The 26516-nt window shown below is 48.3% G+C and overlaps 1 protein-coding gene across 3 annotated transcripts in view; it reads right to left on the reverse strand.

Moving 5' to 3' along the window:
• The window catches only part of LOC140384641 (uncharacterized), a 508791-nt gene that overhangs the window by 147297 nt on the left and 334978 nt on the right, over window positions 1-26516 (reverse strand). For all 3 annotated transcript variants that reach the window (XM_072466529.1, XM_072466530.1, XM_072466528.1), the window contains one exon: window positions 5062-5127. In XM_072466529.1, the coding sequence (XP_072322630.1) occupies window positions 5062-5127 (66 nt within the window). The remainder of the gene's footprint in view (window positions 1-5061; window positions 5128-26516) is intronic.

Consider the following 26516-nt stretch of genomic DNA (forward strand, 5'->3'; position numbering starts at 1 on the left):
AGGGTTGTGAAGAAGGCCTATGGAGTGTTGGCCTTTATTGGTAGAGGGATTGAGTTCCGGAGTCGGGAGGTCATGTTGCAGCTGTACAGAACTCTGGTCCGGCCGCATTTGGAGTATTGCGTACAGTTCTGGTCACCGCATTATAGGAAGGACGTGGAGGCTTTGGAGCGGGTGCAGAGGAGATTTACCAGGATGTTGCCTGGTATGGAGGGAAAATCTTATGAGGAAAGGCTGACGGACTTGAGGTTGTTTTCGTTGGAGAGAAGAAGGTTAAGAGGAGACTTAATAGAGGCATACAAAATGATCAGGGGGTTGGAGAGGGTGGACAGTGAGAGCCTTCTCCCGCGGATGGATATGGCTGGCACGAGGGGACATAACTTTAAACTGAGGGGTAATAGATATAGGACAGAGGTCAGAGGTAGGTTCTTTACGCAAAGAGTAGTGAGGCCGTGGAATGCCCTACCTGCTACAGTAGTGAACTCGCCAACATTGAGGGCATTTAAAAGTTTATTGGATAAACATATGGATGATAATGGCATAGTGTAGGTTAGATGGCTTTTGTTTCGGTGCAACATCGTGGGCCGAAGGGCCTGTACTGCGCTGTATTGTTCTATGTTCTATGTTCTATGTCCCTCGCAACAAAGGATTATTTAAAATTCTCCCCCTGCGGATATCTTTTCCAGACCGAGTATATTTACATTTTAACAAGGAGCCAATCAAAACAGGTTTTTTTTGGGTCAAAGGAAGAGTAAGCTTATTAGTTAATTAAACCAAGGAAAAATAATTAAAGATGTGGCACACACACAGAAGTAAGAATGGCCAGAGTCCAAATAAAAGGTAAAAGAATATACAAGTGAGTCCTTGGCTTGTCCGTGAGGCGCAGCTCATGGAACTTTGCGGCCATTAAAGTTAGATGATTTCAGTAGAACTCTGGAGTTGGCTTTGTTCACTTTGCTCCTTGTTGAAAAAACTCTTTGATTGTCCCCAGAAAAATGATTTTTTTGTCTCTGTTGGGTTAGCTGTCCTTCCCTTCCTGTTGTTTGATTCTTCCCATTAAAATACTAGTCTCCAAAGAGAGGTGGCTTCTTTGTTGTTATCCTTCTGCTCTGCCCAACACTTGTTTTCAGAGCTAGTTTTAAACTAATTTCTCTGGTATTCTCGAAAGAGAAATTGGCATGCACCTAAAGTTCGTTTTGCGTTCATCTCAGAAACCTTTTGACACATTCCGAGATATCAATCAACAAGAGATGGTTTTTGGATGTCTGATGAGATATAACTGGCTGGTGGGGGGCAGTTTTCATCATCTTCACAGAAACACATAGATTTACAAGTCCAGCCTTTTTCATTTTCTATGCCTTCCTTTCAAGTGTCTGTTTGAAGTGGGCCTTGACACCTCTTTAGGTGTGAAATTCCATGTCTTCTCAGGACAGATCTGTCAGTATAATCCATATAGGAATTGTTCTTAAGGGTCCCTTTACAGTATCAGGCTGTACAGTATCTTTTGGTCAGTGTTGTTTCCTCTGCTTTTAAAAAAAACATGTATTTTTTAAATGGTTCAATATGTCTGTAGTTCGTTGTAGGTTGTGAGTCACTCTCACTCCGACATTGTTTCAGCTTTTGTTGTACCTCCTGCTCACACGGAATGAAATGAAATTCATTCTCATTTAATCACAAAGCTGGTCTATCTCTGATCCTTTTAACCTCCGCAGTTTCTACCTTGTCTTTTTAACTTCTGCTGGCCTGTCTTTGGGTCTTTTAACTTCCAATGGCTCTACAGCTAGGTGTGGCACTGCAGCTGGGTGTGGCACCTCACTCACAGACTCCTTTCTTGTCTTGGGATACCCCGGTCCTTTTTAGTTTTGCAAAAAATGTATCTACTAACTCAATTTCTCTTTGCCCGTATAAATCTCACTGAACTTTTGTTAACTCTCCAGACTTAACCGTGGCCCTTTAAATTCAAGCAGCTGTTTTAGGTACTACAACCCATTCAGGATCCATTGCCTCCTTTTGGGCCTCTGAACATCCTCCAGCTCCCTGCACCTCTGCAGAATTTTTCCCAGCCTCACCGATTGTAAGTAGCCCTTCCCGAGTTATTTCAACACCAACAGGTTTCATTACCTCGTTTAAGGGATTAAATAGGAAAATTAGATTGCTTCAGCCGTCAAATCGGAGTTGTGGTGTCTTCAATGGACACAGCGGAATCCCTCCTCTCAGCTCGAGCTATTTAAATTTAAACTCCGTTTCCCTCTCTCTGTCCTGAAACTCTCTCTCTTCTCTATATGCCCTTTCTTGTCTTTCCACTTTCCCTCTTTACCTTTCCTTTTCTCTTCCTTCAAATTCTAGTTGTAACTTTTTTTTTTATTAATGTTTTTATTTGGGTTTTTGAACAAAGTATATTTACCGTTATGTACACAGAATAATATATATATATATTATATATATATATATAGAGAGAAGAGAAGGGCACGCACAAACATACCAAAAAAAAGTAATAATAAAAAATAAAATAAAGTAACTGGTAAGGTATTATGCACCAGCTCAACAGCAACTCTGTACAATTGCCAATATTATTTACAACACATAAGTAGGCATCTGTTTGTGGTGGTGGTGGTGGTTGGGGGGGGAGAGACTGGGGAGGTAGATATACATTTGGGTGCTGGAGAAACAATTACAGAGGGCAATACTCGAATGGGTCTGGTGTTGGTGTTGTGACTTGCTTCTCCTGGACGGGTTTCGCTGCCGTTGTCGTCTCACGCTCACCTCGGCTTCAGCCGTTCGTCCCGTCTTTCGCCTGGATTCTCCTTCCTCTCTGCTGCTCTAATTTTAACTTCTCGGCCGCTACGTCACCAGTTTCATCGTCTTCAATTTCCACCGAGACACGTTTGGTCATTCCTTTTAAAAATTTGGGGTTTCCTGGCTTTTGCCCAGCTATCATTTTTAATTCATCAAAGGACAGAACTTTTAAATTCTGTTAAGTCCCTTCCGTATCGAAAAGTCCTGGCATCAAATATGGAAATTTTTACACATCAGTAGTACAGACTCAAGAAAAACTTTTCATCATCTTTAAAATTGGATTCCAATGAACAATTTGCCTTCCCCACTCTAATTCTTTTGTTTCGTCTGTGGGGACAATCCTAGCAATGATCCCCTAATGATCCAATTTTGTTCTGACCAAATGAGGAAGAATGAACCAGCTCCCCTTTTATTCAACCCTATTGGTTGGCCGTAACCCCCATGGATACCTTTTCCAGACCGAATATATTTACTTTTTCACAAGAGCCAAACAAAGCAGGTTTTCTTGACCCAACCAAAGAGCAAATTTATTTGTTACTAAAACCCAAGGAAAAAGAATAAAAGACTCGACACTCACACAAGCACACTGTACAACATGTGCACATTGTACAACATGCACGCACGCACGCCGGAAATAAGAAAGGTAAGAGTCCAAATAAAAGTTAAAAGAATATACGAGTAAGTCCTTGACTTGTCTGTGAGGCATAGCTTGTGGAACTTTGCGGCCGTTATGTTAGGTGATTTCAGTGGAGCTATAGAGTTGGCTGTATTCTGGTTTTCAGTTTGTTCAAGACACCTTTTGATTATTTCTAGAGGGAGAGAGATGACTTGTTTGTCTCTGAAAAGGTGACTGTCCTTTTCCTACTGTTGTTTGCTTCTCCCTATTAAAATGCTCATCTCTTGCAAAAGAGAGTGAGATAGAGTTTCTTGGTTCTTCGCCATTGTTCTTCTGCTCTGCCCAACACTGGTTTTCAGAGCCAGTTTTGAACTAATTTATCCGGTATTCCTGGAAGGGAAATTGGCATGTTTTGCATCTGAACTCCATTTTGCTTTCTTCTCAGAAATATTTTGACACATTGTGAGATGTAAATCACCAGGAGCTGGTTTTGGGATGTCTTGAGAGGACATAACTGGCTAGTGGGGGGCAGTTTCCAGTGTCTCCACAGAAATAGAGTGATTAAAAAGTCCAGCTTTTGTATTTTCTATGCCTTCCTTTCAAGTGTCTCTGTTTGAAACGGGCCTTGACACCTCTTTAACTGCAAAGTTCCTCTCAGAACAGATCCATCAGTATAGTCTCAAAGGAATTTTCCTGAAGGGTCCCTTTTACAGTATCAGTGATCTTTTGATCAGTGTCTTTTCCTGTGTTTTTAAAAAAATAGGTCTTCTTTAAACAGTTCAATGTGTCCGTAATTAGTTGTAAGTTGTGGGTCACTCTCACTCCGACATTGTGTCAACTTTTGTGACAGTTATTAAGCACTTTCTCAACTTGCCTTGCCACCTTCAATGATTTCTGTACATATGTCCCAAATTCCTTTCCTCATGCATTACCTTTTGAATTGCATCCTTTATTTTATATCACTTAACACATCTTGGCATTAAATTTAATCAGTCACATATCAGCTGATTCCACCAATCTATGTCCTCTTGAAGTTTACCACTATCCTCCTCACAGTTCACAATACTTTCAAGTTTTGTGTCATCTGCAAATTTTGAAATTGTGTTCTGCAGTTCCTTTTTAAAATAAATTTAGAGTACCCAATTATTTTTTATGTCCAAGTAAGGGACAATTTGGTGTGGCCAATTCACCTACCCTGCACATCTTTTGGGTTGTGGGGGTGAGATCCACGCAGACATGGGGAGAATGTGCAAACTCCACATGGACAGTGACCCAGGGCCGGGATCGAACCAGGGTCCTCAGCCCCGTGAGGTAGCAGTGCTAACCACTGGACCACAATGCCGCCCATGTGTCCTGCAATTCCAAGTCAAGGTCATTAACATACATCAAGAAAGGTAGTGGTCCTAATATTGATCTCGGGGGAGTCCCACTTTATAATTTTCTCCGGTCCAAAAAACAACTGTTCACTCTTTCTTTCTTGTTACTCAATCAGCTTTCCTGGCCACATTCTCTAAATTTCCCCATAGTTGACGTAAGTCATGCGGATCTGGATTCATGGTTTGCTCTTGGAGGCTTCCAATTTGCTGCCTCTGTTATGCTGTTCAGTCAATTGATACATTGTAGCCCATCCTTAATATCAAAGTTTTACTTACTCTTTCTATGAAACACTGTAAGAACCATTTTGTGGTGTATATTCCCGTAGACATTTGCTCTTTGTCCTGTAATGCAAAATCACAAATATAATTTCAGAAAGTAGTAGATCTCTCATGATATTACTCATTGTTGGGACAACCAGAAAGCACACAGTTTCCGATTTTAAAAAATTCTTCAGTTCAGAGGAAAATACAAAAAACACTGACACTTGAAATGGCCTTTTCTAATCTTTAAAATGAAAACATCACTCTGGAGAATGGCCTACATAGACCCATAATGGTAAAATGTCACCTATTGATGAAGTTAACAACAGTCATAAATCATTTTAACAAGTACCTATTGTTATAAAACCTTGTTTTATACCAAAAATGATTTTCATTACTGAGTGGACTGAACCCACCGCATAGGTTTTTCAGAGACAGACAGACTATGAGAACGGTAACAGTGGACATACAAACATACAAAATAGGAGCAGGAGTAGACTATTTATCCTCATGAGGTTGCTCTACCATTCAATAAAATCATGGCTAATCTGATTGTGGCTTCAACACAACATGCTGCCTTCCCTCAATAACCTTTATGACTCCTTTGTTGGTCAAGAATCTATCTGCCTCCGCCTTAAAAATATTCAATGACCCTGCCTCCACTGCTCTCTAGGGAAGAGAGTTCCAAAGACTCAGGTGTCTGAGAAAAAGATATTCTCATCTCGGTCTTAAATGAGAAACCCCTCATTGTTAAATTGTGTCCCTTAGTTCTCGTCTCTTCCACAATGGCCGAAACATTCTTTCTGCATCCACCCTGTCAACCCCCCTAAGATCTCATATGTTTCAGTAAGTTCACAGCTCATTCTTCAATGGACGCCTGTCCAGCCTTACCTCATAAGATAACCAACCTGCCTGCCCCAAACCAAATCCTCGGTATCAGTCGAGTGAACCTTCTCGGAACTGCTTGTAACGCTTTTATATCCTTTCTTAACTAAGGAGACCAAAACTGTTCACGGTACTCTTGATGTGGTCTTATCAATGCCCTGAACAACTGAAACAACAAATTTCTACTTTTTATAATCCATTCCCCTTCCAATAAACAACATTACATTTGCTTTCCTAGTCACTTGCTGCAAACTAACTTTTTGTGATTCATATATCACGCTGGACGCAAACCATTTTGCGATTCACCCGATGTGCTCCTGATGGCGAGTTCCGGACCATTCCCAAAAATGGTGAGAATATCATTCACCCTCATTTGCAATAATTTCAATCTCATTAACGAGATTGAAGTCGAATGCAGCGGCCTTCCAGGAATTACCCGACTCCACAGTAGGAAGTCACGTAGGTGTCGTTTAGTACTCCTTTTCAAAAGCATGAAGCTGGCACAATAGTTACTGAGGGGAAGTGAGTAGCCATTTCCAGGCATGCAACTGAAGGGCACCAGAGCGGCTGCCCTAGTGCTTATTGTGGGGGGGGGGGGGGGGTGGCTTTGCTCCTGTGAGGCCTTCAAGATATCTTTAAATATTGTGGTGACCCATAACAGGGGCAACCATAGCTGCAGCCTGTCTGTCCTACCAAACACTTCCAGGACAGAGCCCTGTTGCAATTTCTATCTTGAAGTTCAGTTTCATTCCCTTTGACTGTGAACAGCCTCTAGCATCGCAGCAGAAGGCTATTTCAAATGAGGAATTAGCCTTGTTAGTTGTAAGAGCACTTTGCAGCTGCAGGTTGTGTTTGTTGCTGGTTCCAGCTGGTGGCTGCAAATGCCTGGAGGCTCCTCTTGCTGTTTCCTTCCTTTTCTTCCGGAAAGAAGGACAATATTTTCTAAAATACCTGTGTCCTGGGAACACCAGGCTTAGGAGAATGTACAAGTCCAGAAGGCAATCCGGTTTGAAGGAAAAAGACGCTGTGGGACCTGTTGTGCGACACTGATCCGAATGAGCCACCTGATGACACTGTTGAAGAAATGCTTTCGCAGATTGCTGATGCTTTTGTTGCTGGAGTGATGAATGCTGCATTTAGCTGGCACGTCACAGAAGGTTAAACACGCTGGAAGTCAAGGATGTTGAACTGCATTCTGAGCGTCAATGGAATGTGTGGATGCCAGAATTTGGTTCCGATGAGATTGGGCTGTGTGAGAGGGCCTGCACAGCTGCGGCTCCTGGACGGAGAATGGCACTGATACGTGAACAAGTAACGCATTGATGGACAGATCATTTCTACGACCAAGGCCTGGCCATGATAACACATTCTCAGGCTTATTGTATGTTTCTGAGGAACCTGCGAGGGGTGGTTTTTTTTGTGAAAATGAGCTGATATAGCCTTGTATTGGTACCAATATGGAACGATGACATTTCCTTGTTGGTTTATTGGCTAGTCTGATATGCATAATCGTTGATTTTCAAATATTTGTTACTGTTGACCGTTTAATAAACGAAATATTCGCAACTCTCATGTGCCTCCTCAAGGGGTCTCAGAAGATAATTAGTACATTGCTTGTCCAACAACCTTTGATGCCTGAGCAGTGTGCCTGAACTCTAGGAGGGTCAGTACCATATTTGCCGCTGCAAATAATCATTCAAGAGCATTCCTTCACCACTGTGAATCTTCTCGCGACCAAAGGGTAAGTATGTGGATGAGTAGAAGGCAGCTGAGCATGGTATGAGGTCTAGAGGCTGCTGATGTGGCAGGGGGTGTGTACAGAGCAAGGTTTGCCAGCACGACTGGCTTCCTGGATGGTACTCTGAGAGCAGCCGGGACAGTCATGGTAAGGGTGGGGGAGGTGTGGAGGATTTGAGGGTCCACGGGTGGAAGCCTTAACTAATTGTCGGTCACACTTCTTCTCCAATTCCTTCCAGTTAAAACAACGTTTGCTGGAGAAGATCCTGCGGAGGCTGCCCTCATGGTGCTTGTGGCAGCTGAAGCGGGCAGATGCCGGAGACGGCAGCAATGCCAACATAGGCTGGAGGTAGCACCACATGTGCAGGGGGCTGCCGTGCAGCCTGAAGACCATCTATCAGGCTGAGGAGAAACCAGAAGGGGAAGCCAGTGATGGTCCAAGGAGTACAGGCGTTGTTCGTCATTCAATGTGCTAATGAACACCATGTGCTGCAGAAGGCTGTGTCTCGGCTGAGAGACAGTGCGGCACCGTGCCATGCCCTCGTGGTCATGGCAACCCATGGAGCAGAAGTACATCCGTTTCTGGTTGCTGTGACGGTCACTGAAGCCCTGAACCTTTATACCACTGGGTCATTCCAGGGCTTGAGCAGCGACCTGTATGGCATATCACAATCATCCACCCACATGTGTATCCAGGAGGTACGGATGCTCTTTATACCTGGGCATCCAACCATACCACCTTCCAGGTAGATCACCAAGATGCACGGGCTGCAGGATTTCCTGCGTTCGCCAGGATGTCCCATTTACAGGCAGCGATCGATGGCATGCATGGCGCCCTGCGAGCACCAGGGCAACAGGGAGTGACCTATATTATCAGGAAGGGGTTCTACTCCCTGAATGTTCAGATCGTATGCTCCCACTGCCTCAGGATCATGCACGTGTGTACCTGCTACCTTAGAAGCATACATGACAGCTCCATCCTGGGGCACTCGGAGATCCCCGGTGTCTTCGAGGACCATCCCAGGATGATGGGATGGCTCGAGCGGGACGATAGATACCCGCTGAGGACATGGCTGATGATGCGGGTGCAGAGGCTTGGTACTGAGGCCGCGATCCATTATAATGAGGGCCACATTGCCACCCGTGCTGTCGTTGAAAATGCGGTTCCAATACCCTGACCACTCTGGCGGTGCCTTGCAGTATAACCCCCCCCCCCCAACCCCCTCCCCTGAGGGTCTTCCGCTGTGTGTTGGCCTGCTGTGCCCTTCACAATCTGGCACAGCAGTAGGGCGATATGCTGGAAGAGGAGGCGCAGCAGGAGGCAGAGGGACCTGCAACCTCGTCTAAGGGAGGGCTGGAGGACAAGCCCGAGGAAGAGCCGGAAGATGGAAGACCTGCAGGAGCAAGGGTCTGGCATGCCAGGAGGACCAGGGAGGCACTCATCATCTCCATAGGACGAGAATGTGTCCATCAGTTCAAACCCCCCCCCCCCATTCCCTCCCTCCGCCAATACCCCATCCCCTCCCACCATTTTACCCCCCCCCCCCCAATTTCCCTCTCTCCACCCCCATTTCCCACCCACCCCCCAATCTCGGCTCCCCCATTTCCATCCCTCCTCCCCTCTTCCTCCCTCTCCGCCAATCCCCTTTTTCCTCCCTCCTCCCCCTTTCCCTACCCCCATCCATTCCACCCTCACGCACCCCGTTCATTGCCCCCCTATCACACTCCCCCTCCCCAATCACCCTGTTTCTCCCCTCCAACGGTCTGTGCAATATCACTGTGGGGTGATGGTCTGTGTTGGCATTGTCAGTGGGTGACCATACAAGGCAGGAGAGTGATGCTAACTTGTTGTGATGAAAGCTCTGGTGCTCCTCAGTTTCTATTAAAGTCTCATTCCTGTCTTTCTGCAGACAGCGTGCTTACATGCATCCACTGAACGGGATGTCCATCAGGGGCTTTTGATTTCGGACCACTATGTCCTGGAGGTAGAGGGAGAAGAGGGCAAGAGGGGGCAGGGAGAGGGGTGGTGTGGGCAGGCCCACTGTGACAGAGGCTTAACATTTAGGAGGTGTGACATGTTTTCATAGTGAACATTTTACTTAAGTCAGACTTCCATTCCCCCGAGCTACAGATAGTGACCTCGCCAGTGTCCACTCAGAGCTCCTCGTGCTTCTTGGTCATCCGTGGTTTGCTGCTACATCTAGGTGTGCCCCCAGAATGTACATCAGAGGTGGAGGCAGCCTGCTGTCTTCTGCATCCGGTGGCCTCGAATCTCTGGGACTCCGCCCCCCCCCCCCTTTCCCGTTTATTATCTTCTCCTGCGGGGACAAAGAAAGGGCATTGTGAGCTGAATGCTTGATGGGTCAGGGGGGTTTGTAACCAGTGGACATGAAGGGTTGTGCTGGTGGGTGTCAGGGGCTTCTAAGAAACTAGCACAAAGATCGGGTGTGGGGAGGATGGGAGGTGTCAGCCTGCGGATTGCGGGGGGGAGAGGGTTTGGGAACTTGTGGGGTGGCATGAAAGGAGTTAATTCACCCTTGCAACTTGTTGGAGGTCGTTTGTCTTCTAACTACACTGGCAGCACCCTCGTCATGCTGCTGATACTGACAGCCGCTGCCACTTCCTCCCAGGTGGCATTGCTGACCCTGCTGCTGGTCCTCTCACCCTCCTTGGGGGCAACAGAATGCCGTGCCGCTCATCCACAGCTTCGAGAAGCCTTGTAAGGTTGCCACCCCCAAAATGAGGAGCAGGTCTGCGCGCTGCCATGTTTGTGTGTTGAGTGGGAGTGAGTTGTGAGGGAGTGCTTAAAAGGAACTCCCCCTTGTTAGTGGCGAGCTGCTGAGGCATGAGTCGGGTGAATCAGATGGCTAGGGGGAAAGTAATGTCGAGAATCTCGTGGGGGCTCATTTTTGGCACTAAGTGCCGTTGAATACGGGTCGCGATCTCGCCAACGCAGCTGTCGCAAAACACCTCACCAAACTCGCCCAAAACTGGACTTTGAAGTTTTTCCGTTGAATCACACCCATTACTTTTAAACAATTTGAATTCATGTGTGATTTTTCTTTTTCAAAAGGTTGAATTTGAATTTGAATTAAGTAAGCACTAGAATGCACAAATATAAAACAAATTAACTTACAAGAGAACATCAAAACATTAATTGTAATTACGGTATTCGACTAGTAACCATGAGATTATTGGGTGTCAGGAGAAGAAATTCTCCCACAGTGCGGCACTAGGCACCTCAAATACCCATGAACAATGCTGGAGGCTGCGACATGCATGGCTTATGCAGTGTTCTTCAATGATTTGCCGCTAGAAACAAAACTCTGCAAATGTATTTCTCGCCTTGTAAATTCAATATGGTCATGCAAATTGCAAAATTGAATGCAATAAAATTAGATTAGTTATGGGCTATAAATAACCATGAAAGTTGTCAGATTGTTGTAAAAACTAAACAGGTTCACTAATGCACTTTAGGGAAGGGAACCCGTCACTTGTACTTGATCTAGACTACATGCAACTCTAGTCCCATACTATTAGGACTGAAGACCCTCACTGGACCCCTTTCAGTCTTGCCCATATCTCAAGATTTAAAAAAAAATTGCTTTAACATTGCAATATCATCTACATTTATCTAAGGGGGTTCAAGAAGTCACACAGCTCTTCTGATCCTCTGAGACAAATATAAATGCCTGAATGTCATTCACTTGGCAATATGAAATATCCAAAGAATCAAACCAACAGTCTATTTTTACTCTAGCCCTTCCAGCTGGCCTATGATTTCTCCTGTCTTATCAAATTTCAGAATAGCAACCAAATACTTTCATATATATGTTTACAGCCTATCCTTTACACACCAGCACTCTACAGTTTAGTGAAGTACAGTTGGCAGCCTTCTACTTATCTAACACTCCAAATATAAAAATAATAAAATATAAATTGCATACAAAACACTGCAGGAGTTCCTCAGGGTTGTATGCTAGCTAGACCAAACCATTTCCAGCTGCTTCATCAATGATCTTCCCTACAACATAAGATCAGAAGTAGGGCTGTGCGCTAATAATTGCACTATGTTCGGTACCATTCGCCACTCAGATATGGAAGCAATCCGTGTCCATATGCTTCGGGGTATGGACAACATTCAGGCTTGACCTGAGAAGTGGCAAATAACATTTGTGCCACACAGTGCTAGGCAATGACCATCTTCAAAAAGAGACAATCTAACCATCTCCCCATGACATTTAATGGTATGATCATCGCTGAATCCCCCACTATCAACATCCTGGGGATTACCATTGACCAGAAACTGAATTGAATCAGCCATATAAATACTGTGGCTACAAGAGCAGGTCAGATTCAAGGAATAGTAAGGCGAAAAAGTCACTGATAGGAGTAGTCTATAGGCCACCAAATAGTAACATTATGGTGGGGCAGGCAATAAATAAAGAAATAACTGATACATGTAGAAATGGGGGATTTTAATCTACATGTCAATTGGTTTAACCAGGTCGGTCAAGGCAGCCTCGAGGAGGAGTTTATAGAATGTATCCGTGATAGTTTCCTAGAACAGTATGTAATGGAACCTATGAGGTAACAAGCGGTCCTAGATCTGGTCCTGTGTAATGAGACAGGATTGATTAATGATTTCATAGTTAGGGATCCTTTTGGAAGGAGCAATCACAATATGGTGGAATTTAAAATACAGATGGAGGGTGAGAAGGTAAAATCAAACACTAGTGTTTTGTGCTTAAACAAGGGAGATTACAATGGGATGAGAGAAGAGCTAGCTAAGGTAGACTGGGAGCAAAGACTTTACGGTGAATCAGTTGAGGAACACTCCATAGGCCTTCTTCACCACCCTATCAACCTGGGTGGCAACTTTCAGGGATCTATGTACATGGACACCTAGATCCCTCTGCTCATCCACACTTCCAAGAACTTTTCCATTAGCCAAATATTCCACATTCCTGTTTTTCCTTCCAAAGTGAATCACCTCACACTTCTCTACATTAAACTCCATTTGCCACCTCTCAGCCCAGCACTGCAGCTTATCTATATCCCTCTGTAACCTGCTACTTCCTTCCACACTATCGACAACACCACCGACTTTAGTATCGTCTGCAAATTTACTCACCCACCCTTCTGCGCCTTCCTCTAGGTCATTGATAAAAATGACAAACAGCAACTGCCCCAGAACAGATCCTTGTGGTACTCCACTTGTGACAGAACTCCATTCTGAACATTTCCCATCAACCACCACCCTCTGTCTTCTTTCAGCTAGCCAATTTCTGATCCACATCTCTAAATCACCCTCAATCCCCAGCCTCCGTATTTTCTGCAATAGCCTACCGTGGGGAACCTTATCAAACGCTTTGCTGAAATCCATATACACCACATCAACTGCTCTACCCTCGTCAACCTGTTCAGTCACCTTCTCAAAGAACTCGATAAGGTTTGTGAGGCATGACCTACCCTTCACAAAGCCATGCTGACTATCCCTGATCATATTATTCCTATCTAGATGATTATAAATCTTGTCTCTTATAATCCCCTCCAAGACTTTACCCACTACAGACGTGAGGCTCACCGGTCTATACTTGCCGGGGTTGTCTCTGCTCCCCTTTTTGAACAAAGGGACCACATTTGCTATCCTCCAGTCCTCTGGCACTATTCCTGTATCCAATGATGACATAAAAATCAAAGCCAATGGTCCAGCAATCTCTTCCCTGGCCTCCCAGAGAATCCTAGGATAAATCCCATCAGGTCCCGGGGACTTATCTATTTTCAGCCTGTCCAGAATTGCCAACACCTCTTCCCTACGTACCTCAATGCCATCTAATCTATTTACCTGGAGCTCAGCATTCTCCTCCACAACATTATCTTTTTCCTGAGTGAATACTGACGAAAAATATTCATTTAGTATCTCGCCTATCCCTTCAGACTCTACACACAACTTCCCATCCTTGTCCTTGACTGGTCCTACTCTTTCCCTAGTCATTCGCTTATTCCTGACATATCTATAGAAAGCTTTTGGGTTTTCCTTGATCCTTCCTGCCAAATACTTCTTATGTCCCCTCCTTGCTCGTCTTAGCTCTCTCTTTAGATCCTTCCTCGCTACCTTGTAACTATCCATCGCCCCAACTGAAACTTCACACCTCATCTTCACATAGGCCTCCTTCTTCCTCTTAACAAGAGATTCCACTTGTTTGGTAAACCACGGTTCCCTCGCTCGGCACCTTCCTCCCTGCCTGACCGGTACATACTTATCAAGAACACGCAGTAGCTGATCCTTGAACAAGCTCCACTTATCCAGTGTGTCCAACACTTGCAGCCTACTTCTCCACCTTATCCCCCCCAAGTCACGTCTAATGGCATCATAATTTCCTTTCCCCCAGCTATAACTCTTGCCCTGCGATGTATACTTATCCCTTTCCATCCTTAACGTAAACGTCACCGAATTGTGGTCACTGTCCCCAAAGTGCTCACCTACCTTCAAATCCAACACCTGGCCTGGTTCATTACCCAAAACCAAATTCAATGTGGCCTCGCCTCTTGTTGGCCTGTCAACAAACTGTGGCAGGAAACCCTCCTGCACACACTGTACAAAAAATGACCCATCTAATGTACTTGAACTATATCTTTTCCAGTCAATATTTGGAAAGTTAAAGTCTCCCATAATAACTACCCTGTTACTTTCGCTCTTATCCAGGATCATCCTCGCCATCCGTTCCTCTACATCCCTAGAACTATTTGGAGGCCTATAGAAGACTCCCAACAGTGTGACCTCTCCTTTCATGTTTCTAACCTCAGCCCATACTACCTCGGAAGATGAGTCCCCATCTAGCATCCTCTCCGCCACCGTAATACTGCTCTTGACTAGCAGCGCCACACCTCCCCCTCTTTTGCCTCCTTCTCTGAGCTTACTAAAACACCTAAACCCCGGAACCTGCAACATCCATTCCTGTCCCTGCTCTATCCATGTCTCCGAAATGGCCACAACATCGAAGTCCCAGGTACCAACCCATGCTGCCAGTTCCCCTACCTTATTTCGTATACTCCTGGCATTGAAGTAGACACACTTCAAACCACCTACCTGAACACTGGCCCCCTCCTGCGACGTCAAATCTGAGCTCCTGACCTCTGTACTCTCATTCTCCCTTACCCTAAAACTACAATCCAGGTTCCCATGCCCCTGCTGCATTAGTTTACACTTTCCCCCTTACTGCCTTTTATTTCTGTCCCTGTTTTACTACCTTCCGACTTCCTGCATTGGTTCCCATCCACTGCCACATTAGTCTGAACCCTCCCCAACGGCTCTAGCAAACACCCCCCCTAGGACATCGGTTCCAGTCCTGCCCAGGTGCAGATCGTCCGGTTTGTACTGGTCCCACTTCCCCCAGGACCGGATAGACAGGCTGGAGGACTGGAGGGGGAGATGTAGCGCTCTGATCACGGTGGGTGGGGAAGGGTAGTTTCCACTTTCAGAACACAAGGGGATTCCCTCTCACAGGAGAAAGAGGGTGATGTTTTGGGTGTTCTGGATCCGTGGTACACATACAGGTCACCAACACTTGAAATAGTGCAACACTATTTTATTGAATCATTAACTGTTTAACATTCTCTGACTGTGGGTTAACATGATACTAGCTTTAACTAAAGACCTTTGCCTTGTCCTAACCAGTCGATGCACTCAGCACATGGTGAATGTCTGTGCTGCAGGCTGTGAGCTCTTGTCCTCCTAGCTAGCTGCAGCTCGAATGAGCAGGACCTCTTATGCCCCCTGTCTTTATAGTGCGTGTGCTCTAACTGGTGATTGGCTGCGGTGTTGTGTGTGTTGATTGGTCCCAGTGTGTCCATCAGTGTGTGTCTGCACCATGATATACTGGTGTATATTATGACATCCCCCTTTTATTAAAAAAATGTACCTGTGTGGCAATGAATAGTGTATGGTGAGAATGTCCCTGACTACGGGTGTGCAAAATATTTACAGGACTATGTACATGAGAACTAAGCTATTTACATGGGAAGGTGCCTGGTGCAGAAAAACAGTATGTCACAAGAATAACGAGATGAACACTATATACAAACCATGTAAACGATTAAACGGAAGAACAGAACAAATCAGAAAGTCCAGAAGTCCACAAATTAAGTCTCTGAGGTGGGCGACGAATTCTGGTTGACCGTCAGGGTGGCACACCACTCATCGTCTGGATCAATGCTGTATACCGACAGCGGCTGGTGTCTTTGCTTCGGGGACAGCCTGTTTTTTGTCACGACACCGACTCAAAAAGGCGCCTTGGGGTCCTCGGTGTCACTGCTGTGTGGGAGGTCCGCATCGGACTCGGCGACCGTGGGTTGAATTGCCCGGACATTCCTGCGAGTTTGGCTGAAGCAATATGAATTGGCAGGCTGAGCTGCTCGGCAGAAGGCAGCATAGTGGCCAAGTCTGCCACATCGTAGGCATTGTCGAGATTTGGCAGGGCATTGCCGTTTTAAATGGGCGGAACCACAGTCGCCGAATGTCGTAGAGTCAGCACGTTCGCTGCACCACCGCGCATGCGCGGTGCAGTCGTGGGTGGTGCGCGCCTGCGCATTACGTTCTCCGACATCGCTGTCCCCTCGTTTGGTGCACACAACGCGGGAGTCTGCGAAAAGCGCGCAAAATGGCCGCCGTCATCCAGGCTGAGGCCCTGGAGTTGCTAAATCACTTGGACCCGTTCTGCCTCGTGGGGACCTTGCCGCGCTGTTTCAGCCGCTTGGATGTGAGAATACCGACTCGTGGCGTTTTCGTGTAAGGAACAGGTCTCAATGGCGGTCGCTAGGGTGAACTGCTTTACTTTGAGGAGCTGCTGTCGTCGGGGGTCCGACTGAACACCGAAAACGATCTGGTCGCGTATCATGGAGTCGGAGGTGGGCCCGGAGCTGCAAGACTGCGCAAGGATGCGGAGGTGCGTGAGAAAGGATTGGAAAGGTTCATCCTTACCCTGCAAACGCTGTTGGAACACGTAGCGCTTGAAACTTTCATTCACCTCTACGCTGCAGTGAGTGTCAAACTTGATGAGGACCGTCTTGAACTTTGTTTTATGTTCATCATCCACAAAGGTGAGAGAATTGAAAATGTGGATGGCATGGTCTCCGGCCGTGGAGAGGAGGAGAGCAATCTTCAGGTATCCGAGGCGTCCTCCCTGTCTGTGGTCTCAAGGAAGAGCTGAAAGCGCTTTTTGAATATCTTCCAGTTGGCCCCTAGGTTGCCGGCGATGCGGAGGCGGCGGACTGATGTTGTCCATGTTGCAGGATGACGGAATGCTGGCGGAAGACAGATCACTTGCAGGTAGGTCTAAGAAGTGCAAATATCCCTCAACTCCTGGTATCATGTTGTGTTGGGCGCTCTGGATCCGTGGAACACATACAAGTCACCAACACTTGAAATAGTGCAACACTATTTTATTGAATCATTAACTGTTTAACATACTCTGACTGTGGGCTAACACGATACTAGCTTTAACTAAAGACCTTTGCCTTGTCCTAACCAGTCGATGCACTCAGCACATGGTGAATGTCTGTGCTGCAGGCTGTGAGCTCTGTCCTACTAGCTAGCTGCAGCTTGAATGAGCGGGACCTCTGATGCCCCCTGTCTTTATAGTGCATGTGCTCTAACTGGTGATTGGCTGCGGTGTTGTGTGTGTTGATTGGTCCCAGTGTGTCCATCAGTGTGTGTCTGCACCATGATATACTGGTGTATATTATGACAGAGGGGTAGTTAGGAATCCAACGGTGGTCTTTTGAGGGGGAAGATGGTGCTCAAGAACTTGATTCTTGAGCGGTCTCTTGACATGCCGCTTTTGGAGGTACTCCCGAAGGCGTTGAAAATGATGACTGCCAACATTGAGTGATTGATCAGAGACTCGGTGTGCTGACAAAAGACTTAAGTGCTCATGAGACCGAGTTGCAAAATACCAATAAAAGGCTTGATGAAATGGAGGAAAGAGTCCTGAAAGCTGAAAATGTTGCTTCTTCAGCTGAAGCTCATATTCAATCCTTGGAAAGCTGGCCATGTCTTATGTCAGAAATATTGAAAATTTTGGAGAACCAAGTTTGGAGAAAAAATATCCGAGTCATTGGTCTGCCTGAGGGAGTGAAGGGTAAGGTTAAGTTCTTTGAGAACTGGGTGCCACGTTTTCTTGGGCTAGATGAGCATTTCAAATTGGAAAGGGTGCACTGTATCCTGTCTTTGCGGTCAAGGGACAATCAACGTCCCAGGCATACAAACATTCGCTTCCACAATTAAAAAAATTGCCAGAAGGTCCTGGAGATGGTGAGGCATGGTGGGGCCTGGCTCCATGAGGGAGTGAAGATTTCCTTTTTCCAGGACTTTTCAGTGACGACGCAGCTGAAGCATCGAGGCTTCGATGAAGTTTGAAGACAACTTAAGGCAGCTGGGGTGAATTATGTTATGCATTATCCTGCGACTCTGTAAGAGATATCCTACGACTGTTGAGTTTTTTGATAATCTGACTACACCATTGGCCTTCGTTAAGTCTTTGAAGGGCAAGGAATTGAACTGATGATCTGCACCTCGGGAACCTCAAAACATCTAATCCAGACTTTCTGCCTATTATTGTGCTGTTTGTCTGATTTTATTTCATATATCCTGCTTAAAGGGAGACGTTAACAATTGAGCATTGTAATGAATGGCTTATTCCTGTCCTTGAGTGTTTTGAGAACTCTTATTATCTTTATACATGGTAGCTGTGCTGCATGCTAGTTATTCACCGCCACATTTCTGCCCCGACCGGCCGATGTGATTCTCCGTTACGCCGGCCAGACAATGGGGTTTCCCATTGTTGGGAAACCCCCGGGCGCCGGCATAACGGAGAATCACGCCGGCGGAGAATCCCGCCCACCGTCTTTTCTTATTATCCGTGTCTTAATTATGGCAGAATCGAATGGCTCTATTACCGAAGGGTGGGTGGTGGATACTGTACTTCGTGGGAGGGCTTAAAATCCAGGAGGGGCATTTACCTCCCATTCCCTTTTTTGCTCTCTTCTTCTCCTAATTGTTGAGGAGGTTGTATACTGTTGGTAATGGCATGTATGGCCGTAGGGTCAGTCCTGCGGGCCCTCACTTTGGCTGAGGAATGTCCCTCTAGAACTACTGTGGTCACGATTTTTCTGTATCATTAGTATATTGGGATCTCTATGATGTTGACTTAATTCTTCATCGGTACAGACAGGTCTTATATCTGTGAAAGGAACATGTTGGGGACATTTTGATGCCTCTGGTATAAATTGAGAAGTGGAAGGAATATTATGACGCCCGGACAAATTAGGCGCAAAATCCTTTTCCTGGCTGTGTATGCAACGGCAGTAACTAATTTTAAACTTTGCTCATGAAATGTACGGAGAATTCATCATCTTATCAAAAGGAAAAAGATTTATTTTGTTAATGAGAAAGTGGTGCAGCTTTGTTACAGGAGGCTCATTTGGATGACAGGGAGAATTTAAAATTGATGCAGGAATGGGTGGGTCGGGTCTTTTTTGCCTCTTTTCCAACAAGTACGAGCGGTGTGGCAATCCTGATCAACATGAATGTCCCCTTGAAGGTAGAGAACCATGTTAAGTATAAGGGTGGCAGGAATGTGATAGCTAGGGGGCTGGTACATGGGGAATCTGCCTAAATCATGAATGTTTATGACCCACTGAATTACTCTCTGGAGTTTATCATTCAGCTTTTATCGACCTTGAGAAATTGGCCTCGGCTAATCTGTTTGTAGCTTGTGACTTCAATTGTCATTCCTTCATGGACAAGCCGGTAACAAGGACCCCCCCCCCCGCCTCTCAGGCTGGAACACAAGCATGTGATTGGATGTGTGGAGGACTTTGCATCCGCGGGATAGAGATTTAACCTTTTCCCTACCCCCATCAGTGTCACACTAGAATTGATTGTTTTCTTGTGCCTACTACGATCCTACATTTAGTCTCCTCTTGCTCCATAGGTATTATTGTAATTTCCAATCTGCTCCCTTTTTCCTGGAATTTTTGCTTGAGGACTCACTCCCCCCCTGGTCTAGGACATGGCGATTTGATGCCTGCCTACTGAGGGGCTGGTTTTGCACAGTGGGCTAAACAGCTGGCTTGTAATGCAAAACAAGACCAGCAGCGCGGGTTCAATTCCCGTACCAGCCTCCCCGAACAGACGCTGAAATGTGGCGACTCGGGGCTTTTCACAGTAACTTCATTGAAGCCTATTTGTGACAATAAGCAATTATTATTATTATTACTTAAGGATACACCTTTTATCACATATTTTAAGGAGTTTTAGTTTCTCTACTCAGTAAACTCTGGGCGCGATCTAACAACAAAATAATATAGTCAAAAAGCTAGACAGGGGTCTAGCGGGGGGGGGGGGGGAGGAAGAGGGGAAAGGGGGGGGGGAGAAGGGTTGCTGCTGCACTGGCCGAAAGGGAATGGGACACAGAAGATGTGGTCGGGACGGGGGTCCCCCCTCTGGGGGACTGGAGGGTGAGGGAGGCGTGGACACGGGACTGGCCCAGAAAAGGAGATGGCTAGTCGGCGGGGCGTGGTGAGAGCCCCTCCAATCCGGCTGATTATGTGGAACGTGAGGGGCCTGAATGGGCCGGTGAAGAGGGCTCGAGTGTTCGCGCACTTAAAGGGACTGAAGGCGGACGTGGCCATGCTCCAAGAGACACACCTGAAGGTGGCGGACCAGGTCAGGCTAAGAAAGAATCATAGAATTTACAGTGCAGAAGGAGGCCATTCGGCCCATCGAGTCTACACCGGCTCTTGGAAAGAGCACCCTACCCAAGGTCCACACCTCCACCCTATCCCATAACCCAGTAACCCCACCCAACACCAAGGGCAATTTTGAACACTACCGGCAATTTACCATGGCCAATCCACCTAACCTGCACATCTTTGGACTGTGGGAGGAAACCGGAGCACCCGGAGGAAACCCACGCACACACGGGGAGGATGTGCAGACTCCGCACAGACAGTGACCCAAGCCGGAATCGAACCTGGGACCCTGGAGCTGTGAAGCAATTGTGCTATCCACAATGCTACCATGCTGCTCTTAAACGTGATAATGATGCCATCGGAGGAGGGAGTGCCGGAGATAGTGGCAGCTATGGACGCGGAGGAGGCCTTTGACCGAGTAGAGTGGGAGTACCTCCGGGAGGTGGCTGCGTAGGTTTGGGTTCGGGGTAGGGTTTATCAATTGGGTTAAGCTCCTTTACAGAGCCCCGATGGCGAGTGTAGTGACGAACCGGTGGAGGTCGGAGTATTTTCGACTGTACCGAGGGACGAGGCAGGGGTGCCCCCTGTCCCCCCTGTTGTTCGCATTGGCGATCGAACCATTGGCCATGTCATTGAGGGAGTCTAATAAATGGAGGGGGGTGGTCCGAGGGGGAGAAGAGCATCGGGTGTCGCTATATGCGGATGACCTGTTGCTGTATGTGGCGGATCCAATGGAGAGGAAGGTGGTGGTCATGCAGACTCTAAGGGAGTTTGGGGAGTTTTTGGGCTATAAGCTCAATGTAGGGAAGAGTGAGCTCTTTGTATTACAGGCGGGGGAGCAAGAAAGAGGGATAGGGGACCTACCGCTGAGGAGGGCGGAGGGGAGCTTTCGGTATCTGGGGATCCAGATAGCCAGGAGTTGGGGGACCCGACATAAACTGAATCTGATGAGGTTGGTGGAGCAAATGGAGGAGGATTTCAAAAGATGGGACATGTTACCGCTCTCGCTGGCGGGTAGAGTGCAGTCGGTCAAAATGGTGGTCCTTCCGAGGTTTCTGTTTGTGTTTCAGTGCCTTCCCATCGTGATCACTAAGGTCTTTTTTAAGAGAGTAGGCAGGAGTATTATGGGGTTTGTGTGGGCGAACACACAAGACCCCGAGAGTAAGGAGAGGGTTCCTGGAATGCACTAGGGACCAAGGAGGGTTGGCGTTGCCAAACCTGGGGAGCTACTACTGGGCAGCAAATGTGGCGATGATCCGCAAGTGGGTTATGGGGGGAGAGGGGGCGGCATGGAAGAGGATGGAGACGGCGTCCTGTAAAGGAACGAGCCTGGGGGCGTTGGTGACGGCACCGCTGCCGTCTCGCCGACAAAGTATACCACGAGCCCGGTGGTGGCGGCAACGCTAAGAATCTGGGGCCAGTGGAGACGGCACCGGGGTGCAATGGGAGCATCGGTGTGGTCCCCGATCAGGGGTAACCACCGGTTTGTCCCAGGGAAGATGGACGGGGGGTTCCAGAGCTGGCATCGGGCGGGGATTGGAAGAATGGGGGACCTGTTCATCGACGGGACATTTGCGAGCCTAGGGGCACTGGAGGAGACATTCGAGTTACCCCCGGGAAATGCTTTTAGATATATGCAGGTGAGGGCTTTTGTGAGGCGACAGGTCAGGGAATTCCCGTTGCTCCCGGCACAAGAAATTCAAGACAGGGTGATCTTGGGTGTATGGGTCGGGGAGGGCAAGGTGTCGGAAATACACCAGGAGTTGAAAGAAGAGGGGGAAGCGCTGGTAGAAGAGTTGAAGGGTAAATGGGAGGAGTAGCTGGGGGAGGAGATCGAGGAAGGTCTGTGGGCTGATGCCCTAGGTAGGGTTAATTCCTCCTCCTTGTGTGCCAGGCTCAGCCTGATACAATTTAAGGTGGTCCACAGAGCGCACTTGACGGGGGCGAGGTTGAGTAGGTTCTTTGGGGTAGATGACAGATGTGGAAGGTGCTCAGGGAGCCCGGCGAACCATGTCCATATGTTTTGGTCATGCCCGGCACTGGAGGGGTTCTGGAGAGGAGTGGCGGGAGCAATATCTCAGGTGGTGAAAGTCCGAGTCAAGCCAAGCTGGGGGCTAGCAATATTTGGAGTAGTGGACGAACCGGGAGTGCAGGAGGCGAAAGAGGCCGGCATTCTGGCCTTTGCGTCCCTAGTAGCCCGGCGAAGGATCTTGCTAATGTGGAAGGAGGCGAAGCCCCCCAGCCTGGATAAATGATATGGCTGGGTTCATAAAGTTGAGTGGTGCAGCGACAACAATCTCTCCCTCAATGCCTGTAAAACTAAAGAGCTGGTCATTGACTTCAGGAAGCAAAGTACTGTTGTACACGCCCCTGCCAGCATCAACAGGGCCGAGGTGGAGATGGTTAGCAGTTTCAAATTCCTAGGGGTACACATCACCAAAAATCTGTCCTGGTCCACCCACGTCGACGCTACCACCAAGAAAGCACAACAGCGCCTATACTTCCTCAGGAAACTAAGGAAATTTGGCATGTCCACATTAACACTTACCAACTTTTACAGATGCACCATAGAAAGCATCCAATCTGGCCGCATCACAGCCTGGTATGGCAGCTGCTCGGCCCAGGACCGCAAGGAACTTCAGAGAGTCGTGAACACAGCCCAGTCCACGAACCTGCCTCCCATCCATTGACTCCATCTACACCTCCCACTGCCTGGGCAGCATAATCAAAGAGCCCTCCCACCCGGCTTACTCATTCTTCCAACTTCTTCCATCAGGTAGGAGGTACAGAAGTCTGAGAACACACACAAACAGACTCAAAAACAGCTTCTTCCCCGCTGTTACCAGACTCCTAAATGACTCTCTTATGGACTGACCACATTAACTGACCGGTGCTTATCATGGAATTTACAGTGCAGAAGGAGGCCATTCGGCCCATCGAGTCTGCACCAGCTCTTGGAAAGAGCACCCTACCCAAGCCCACACCTCCACCCTACACCCATAACCCAGTAACCCCACTGTGGTAATACCAGGTATTGAAGTACCTGAGAGGTGGATGACCATTGGCCAGACCCAGGAGTCTACCATTGGCTAACGTACATAGCTCCGCCCGGAGAGGCTGGGTATAAGAACCGATGCCGCACCAGCAGCCTTCACTTTCTGTACAGAAGCTGCTGGGAACAGTTCTAGCTGATTAAAGCCTATTAGTTATGACTCACCTTGTCTCGAGAGTAATTGATTGCGCAACAATTTAATCAGCTATTACTTCAGTGAAAGATGGATCTCCGTATCAAACCGGAGTGCCTTCAGCTCAGCCCCCACGCGTACAACTCCGCTGCTATCTTCAAGCATTGGCTGGCGTGTTTTAAGAGCTTCGTCGACACGGCCGCCGACACCCCCACGGAAAGGCAGAAAATGCACCTTCTACGCTCACGGGTCAGCCCTGCGATCTACCCTCTGATCGAGGAGGCGGAGAATTATGCTGCAGCTATCGAGCTGCTAGAAGGACATTATATCCGACCTGTGAACCAGGTCTACGCCCGTCATCTGCTGGCAACTAGAAGGCAAAGCCCTGAAGAAACACTGGAAGACTTCTCTCGGGCACTGCTAGTGCTGGGCCGGAACTGTGGATGCCCGCCAGTTTAGGGAATGAGCACACAGAACTTTTGATTAGGGATGCTTTCGTGGCAGGTATGACTTCTCCCGATATCCGCCGAAGGCACCTAGAAATGGACACACTGGGACTTACTGAGGCACGGGCCCAGATGGTGTCTATGGACGTTGCGTATAAAAACGCGCTGGCTTTTGCCCATCGGACGCGCCGTGGCCGCAGTCTCCAGCGACTATCGGCAGCCTTTCGTTCAGGTCCCGGCCGTCCAAAGCCCACCGCCGCCCTCCTATCCCCAGGCCGCGTGCGATCCACGAGGGCGGCCATTTTGCCCCCCGGCCACCACGCTGGACGGGTGGGCGCCACCATTTTGTCCCTCGCCGCCGCCATCTTCTACTTCCCCAGACTCCATGTGCGACCCATGGCTGACGCCATTGTGGATGGGGCCTCAGGCCCCCAGCACAGCCGACTACACGCTGCCCGACCAGGACTCTCCTTTACTGCAGCTGGCCTCGGTGACTCTGGACCAGAGTCGGCCCCTGACGCTAGCGAAAGCTACTACAACGATCGCCATCAACGGCCACGCGGCGTCGTGCTTGACTGACTCTGGGAGCACGGATAGCTTTGTTCACCCTGACACGGTAAGGCGCTGCTCTCTGTCACCCATCCCGTAAACCAAAGGATCTCCCTGGCCTCTGGGTGGAGATCAAGGGGTTCTGCCTAGCGAACCTCACTGTCCAAGGCAGGGAATTCCGCAATTTCCGTCTGTACGTTCTGCCGCACCTCTGCGCAGCCACCCTCCTTGGGCTGGATTTCCAGTGCCATCTGCAAAGCCTGACCTTTAAATTTGGTGGCCCTATCCCCCCCTTACTGTCTGCGGCCTCGCGACCCTTAGGGTCAACCCGCCTTCCCTGTTTGCGAACCTCACCCCGGATTGCAAACCCGTCGCCACCAGGAGCAGACGGTACAGTGCCCAGGACCGGGCCTTTATCAGGTCGGAGGTCCAAAGGCTGCTGAGGGAACGGGTTATTGAGGCGAGCAACAGCCCCTGGAGGGCTCAGGTAGTGGTGGTAAAGACCGGGGAGAAACATAGGGTGGTCATCAACTACAGCCAGACCATCAACAGGTTTACGGAGCTGGATGCGTCCCCTCTCCCCCGTATAGCCGACCTGGTAAACAGGATTACGCAATACAAGGTTTTCTCCACGGTGGATCTTAAGTCTGCTTACCACCAGCTACCCCTCCGTAATGGTGACCACCAGTACACTGCCTTCGAAGCAGATGGGCGGCTCTATCACTTTTTAAGGGTTCCCTTCGGTGTCATGAATGGGGTCTCGGTCTTCCAGCGTGAGATGGACCGAATGGTTGACCGGTACGGCTTACGCGCAACGTTCCCGTATCTCGATAACGTCACCCATCTGCGGCCATGACCAGCAGGACCACGACACCAACCTCCGAAAATGTCTCCAGACCGCATATATCCTTAATCTGACCTACAATAAGGATAAATGCGTGTTTAGCACCGACCGTCTAGCCATTCTAGGCTACGTAGTGCGAAGTGGAGTCATAGGCGCCGACCCCGAACGCATGCACTCCCTCACGGAGTTCCCCCTCCCTCACTGTCCCAAGGCCCTAAAGCGCTGCCTCGGCTTCTTCAGCACAATGGGTCCCCAATTACGCAGACAAGACTCGACCACTAATCCAGTCCACACCTTCCCCCTGTCGACGGAGGCCCGCCAGGCCTTCTGCCGCATCAAAGCAGACATTGCAAGAGCCACGATGCGCGCCATCGACGAGTCCCTCCCCTTCCAGGTCGAGAGCGATGCGTCCGACGTGGCTCTGGCGGCCACCCTCAACCAAGTGGGCCGGCCCGTAGCTTTCTTCTCCTGCAACCTCCATGCTTCCGAAATCCGCCACTCCTCGGTCGAAAAGGAGGCCCAGGCCATAGTAGAAGCTGTGCGACACTGGAGGCATTACGTGGCCGGCAGGAGGTTCACTCTCCTCACGGACCAACGGTCGGTTGCTTTCATGTTCGATAATGCACAGCGGGGCAAGATTAAGAACGACAAGATCTTGCGGTGGAGGATAGAACTCTCCACCTACAATTACGAGATCTTGTACCGTCCCGGGAAGCTGAATGGGCCTCCTGATGCCCTGTCCCGCGGCATTTGTGCCACCGCACAAGTGGACCGCCTCCGAGCCCTCCAGGAGGACCTCTGCCGCCCGGGGGTCACTCGCTTCTTCCACTTTATCAAGACCCGCAACCTGCCCTACTCCATCGAGGCGGTCAGGACCGTCACCAGGGACTGCCAATTCTGCGCGGAGTGCAAACCGCACTTCTACCGGCCAGAGAGGGTGCACCTGATAAAGGCTTCCCGTCCCTTTGAACGCCTCTGCATGGATTTCAAGGGCCCCCTCCCCTCCACCGACCGCAACACGTACTTCCTGAACGTGATTGACGAGTACTCCCGGTTCCCATTCGCCAT

This window comes from Scyliorhinus torazame, chromosome 10, assembly GCF_047496885.1.
Source record: "Scyliorhinus torazame isolate Kashiwa2021f chromosome 10, sScyTor2.1, whole genome shotgun sequence".
Lineage (NCBI taxonomy): Eukaryota > Metazoa > Chordata > Chondrichthyes > Carcharhiniformes > Scyliorhinidae > Scyliorhinus > Scyliorhinus torazame.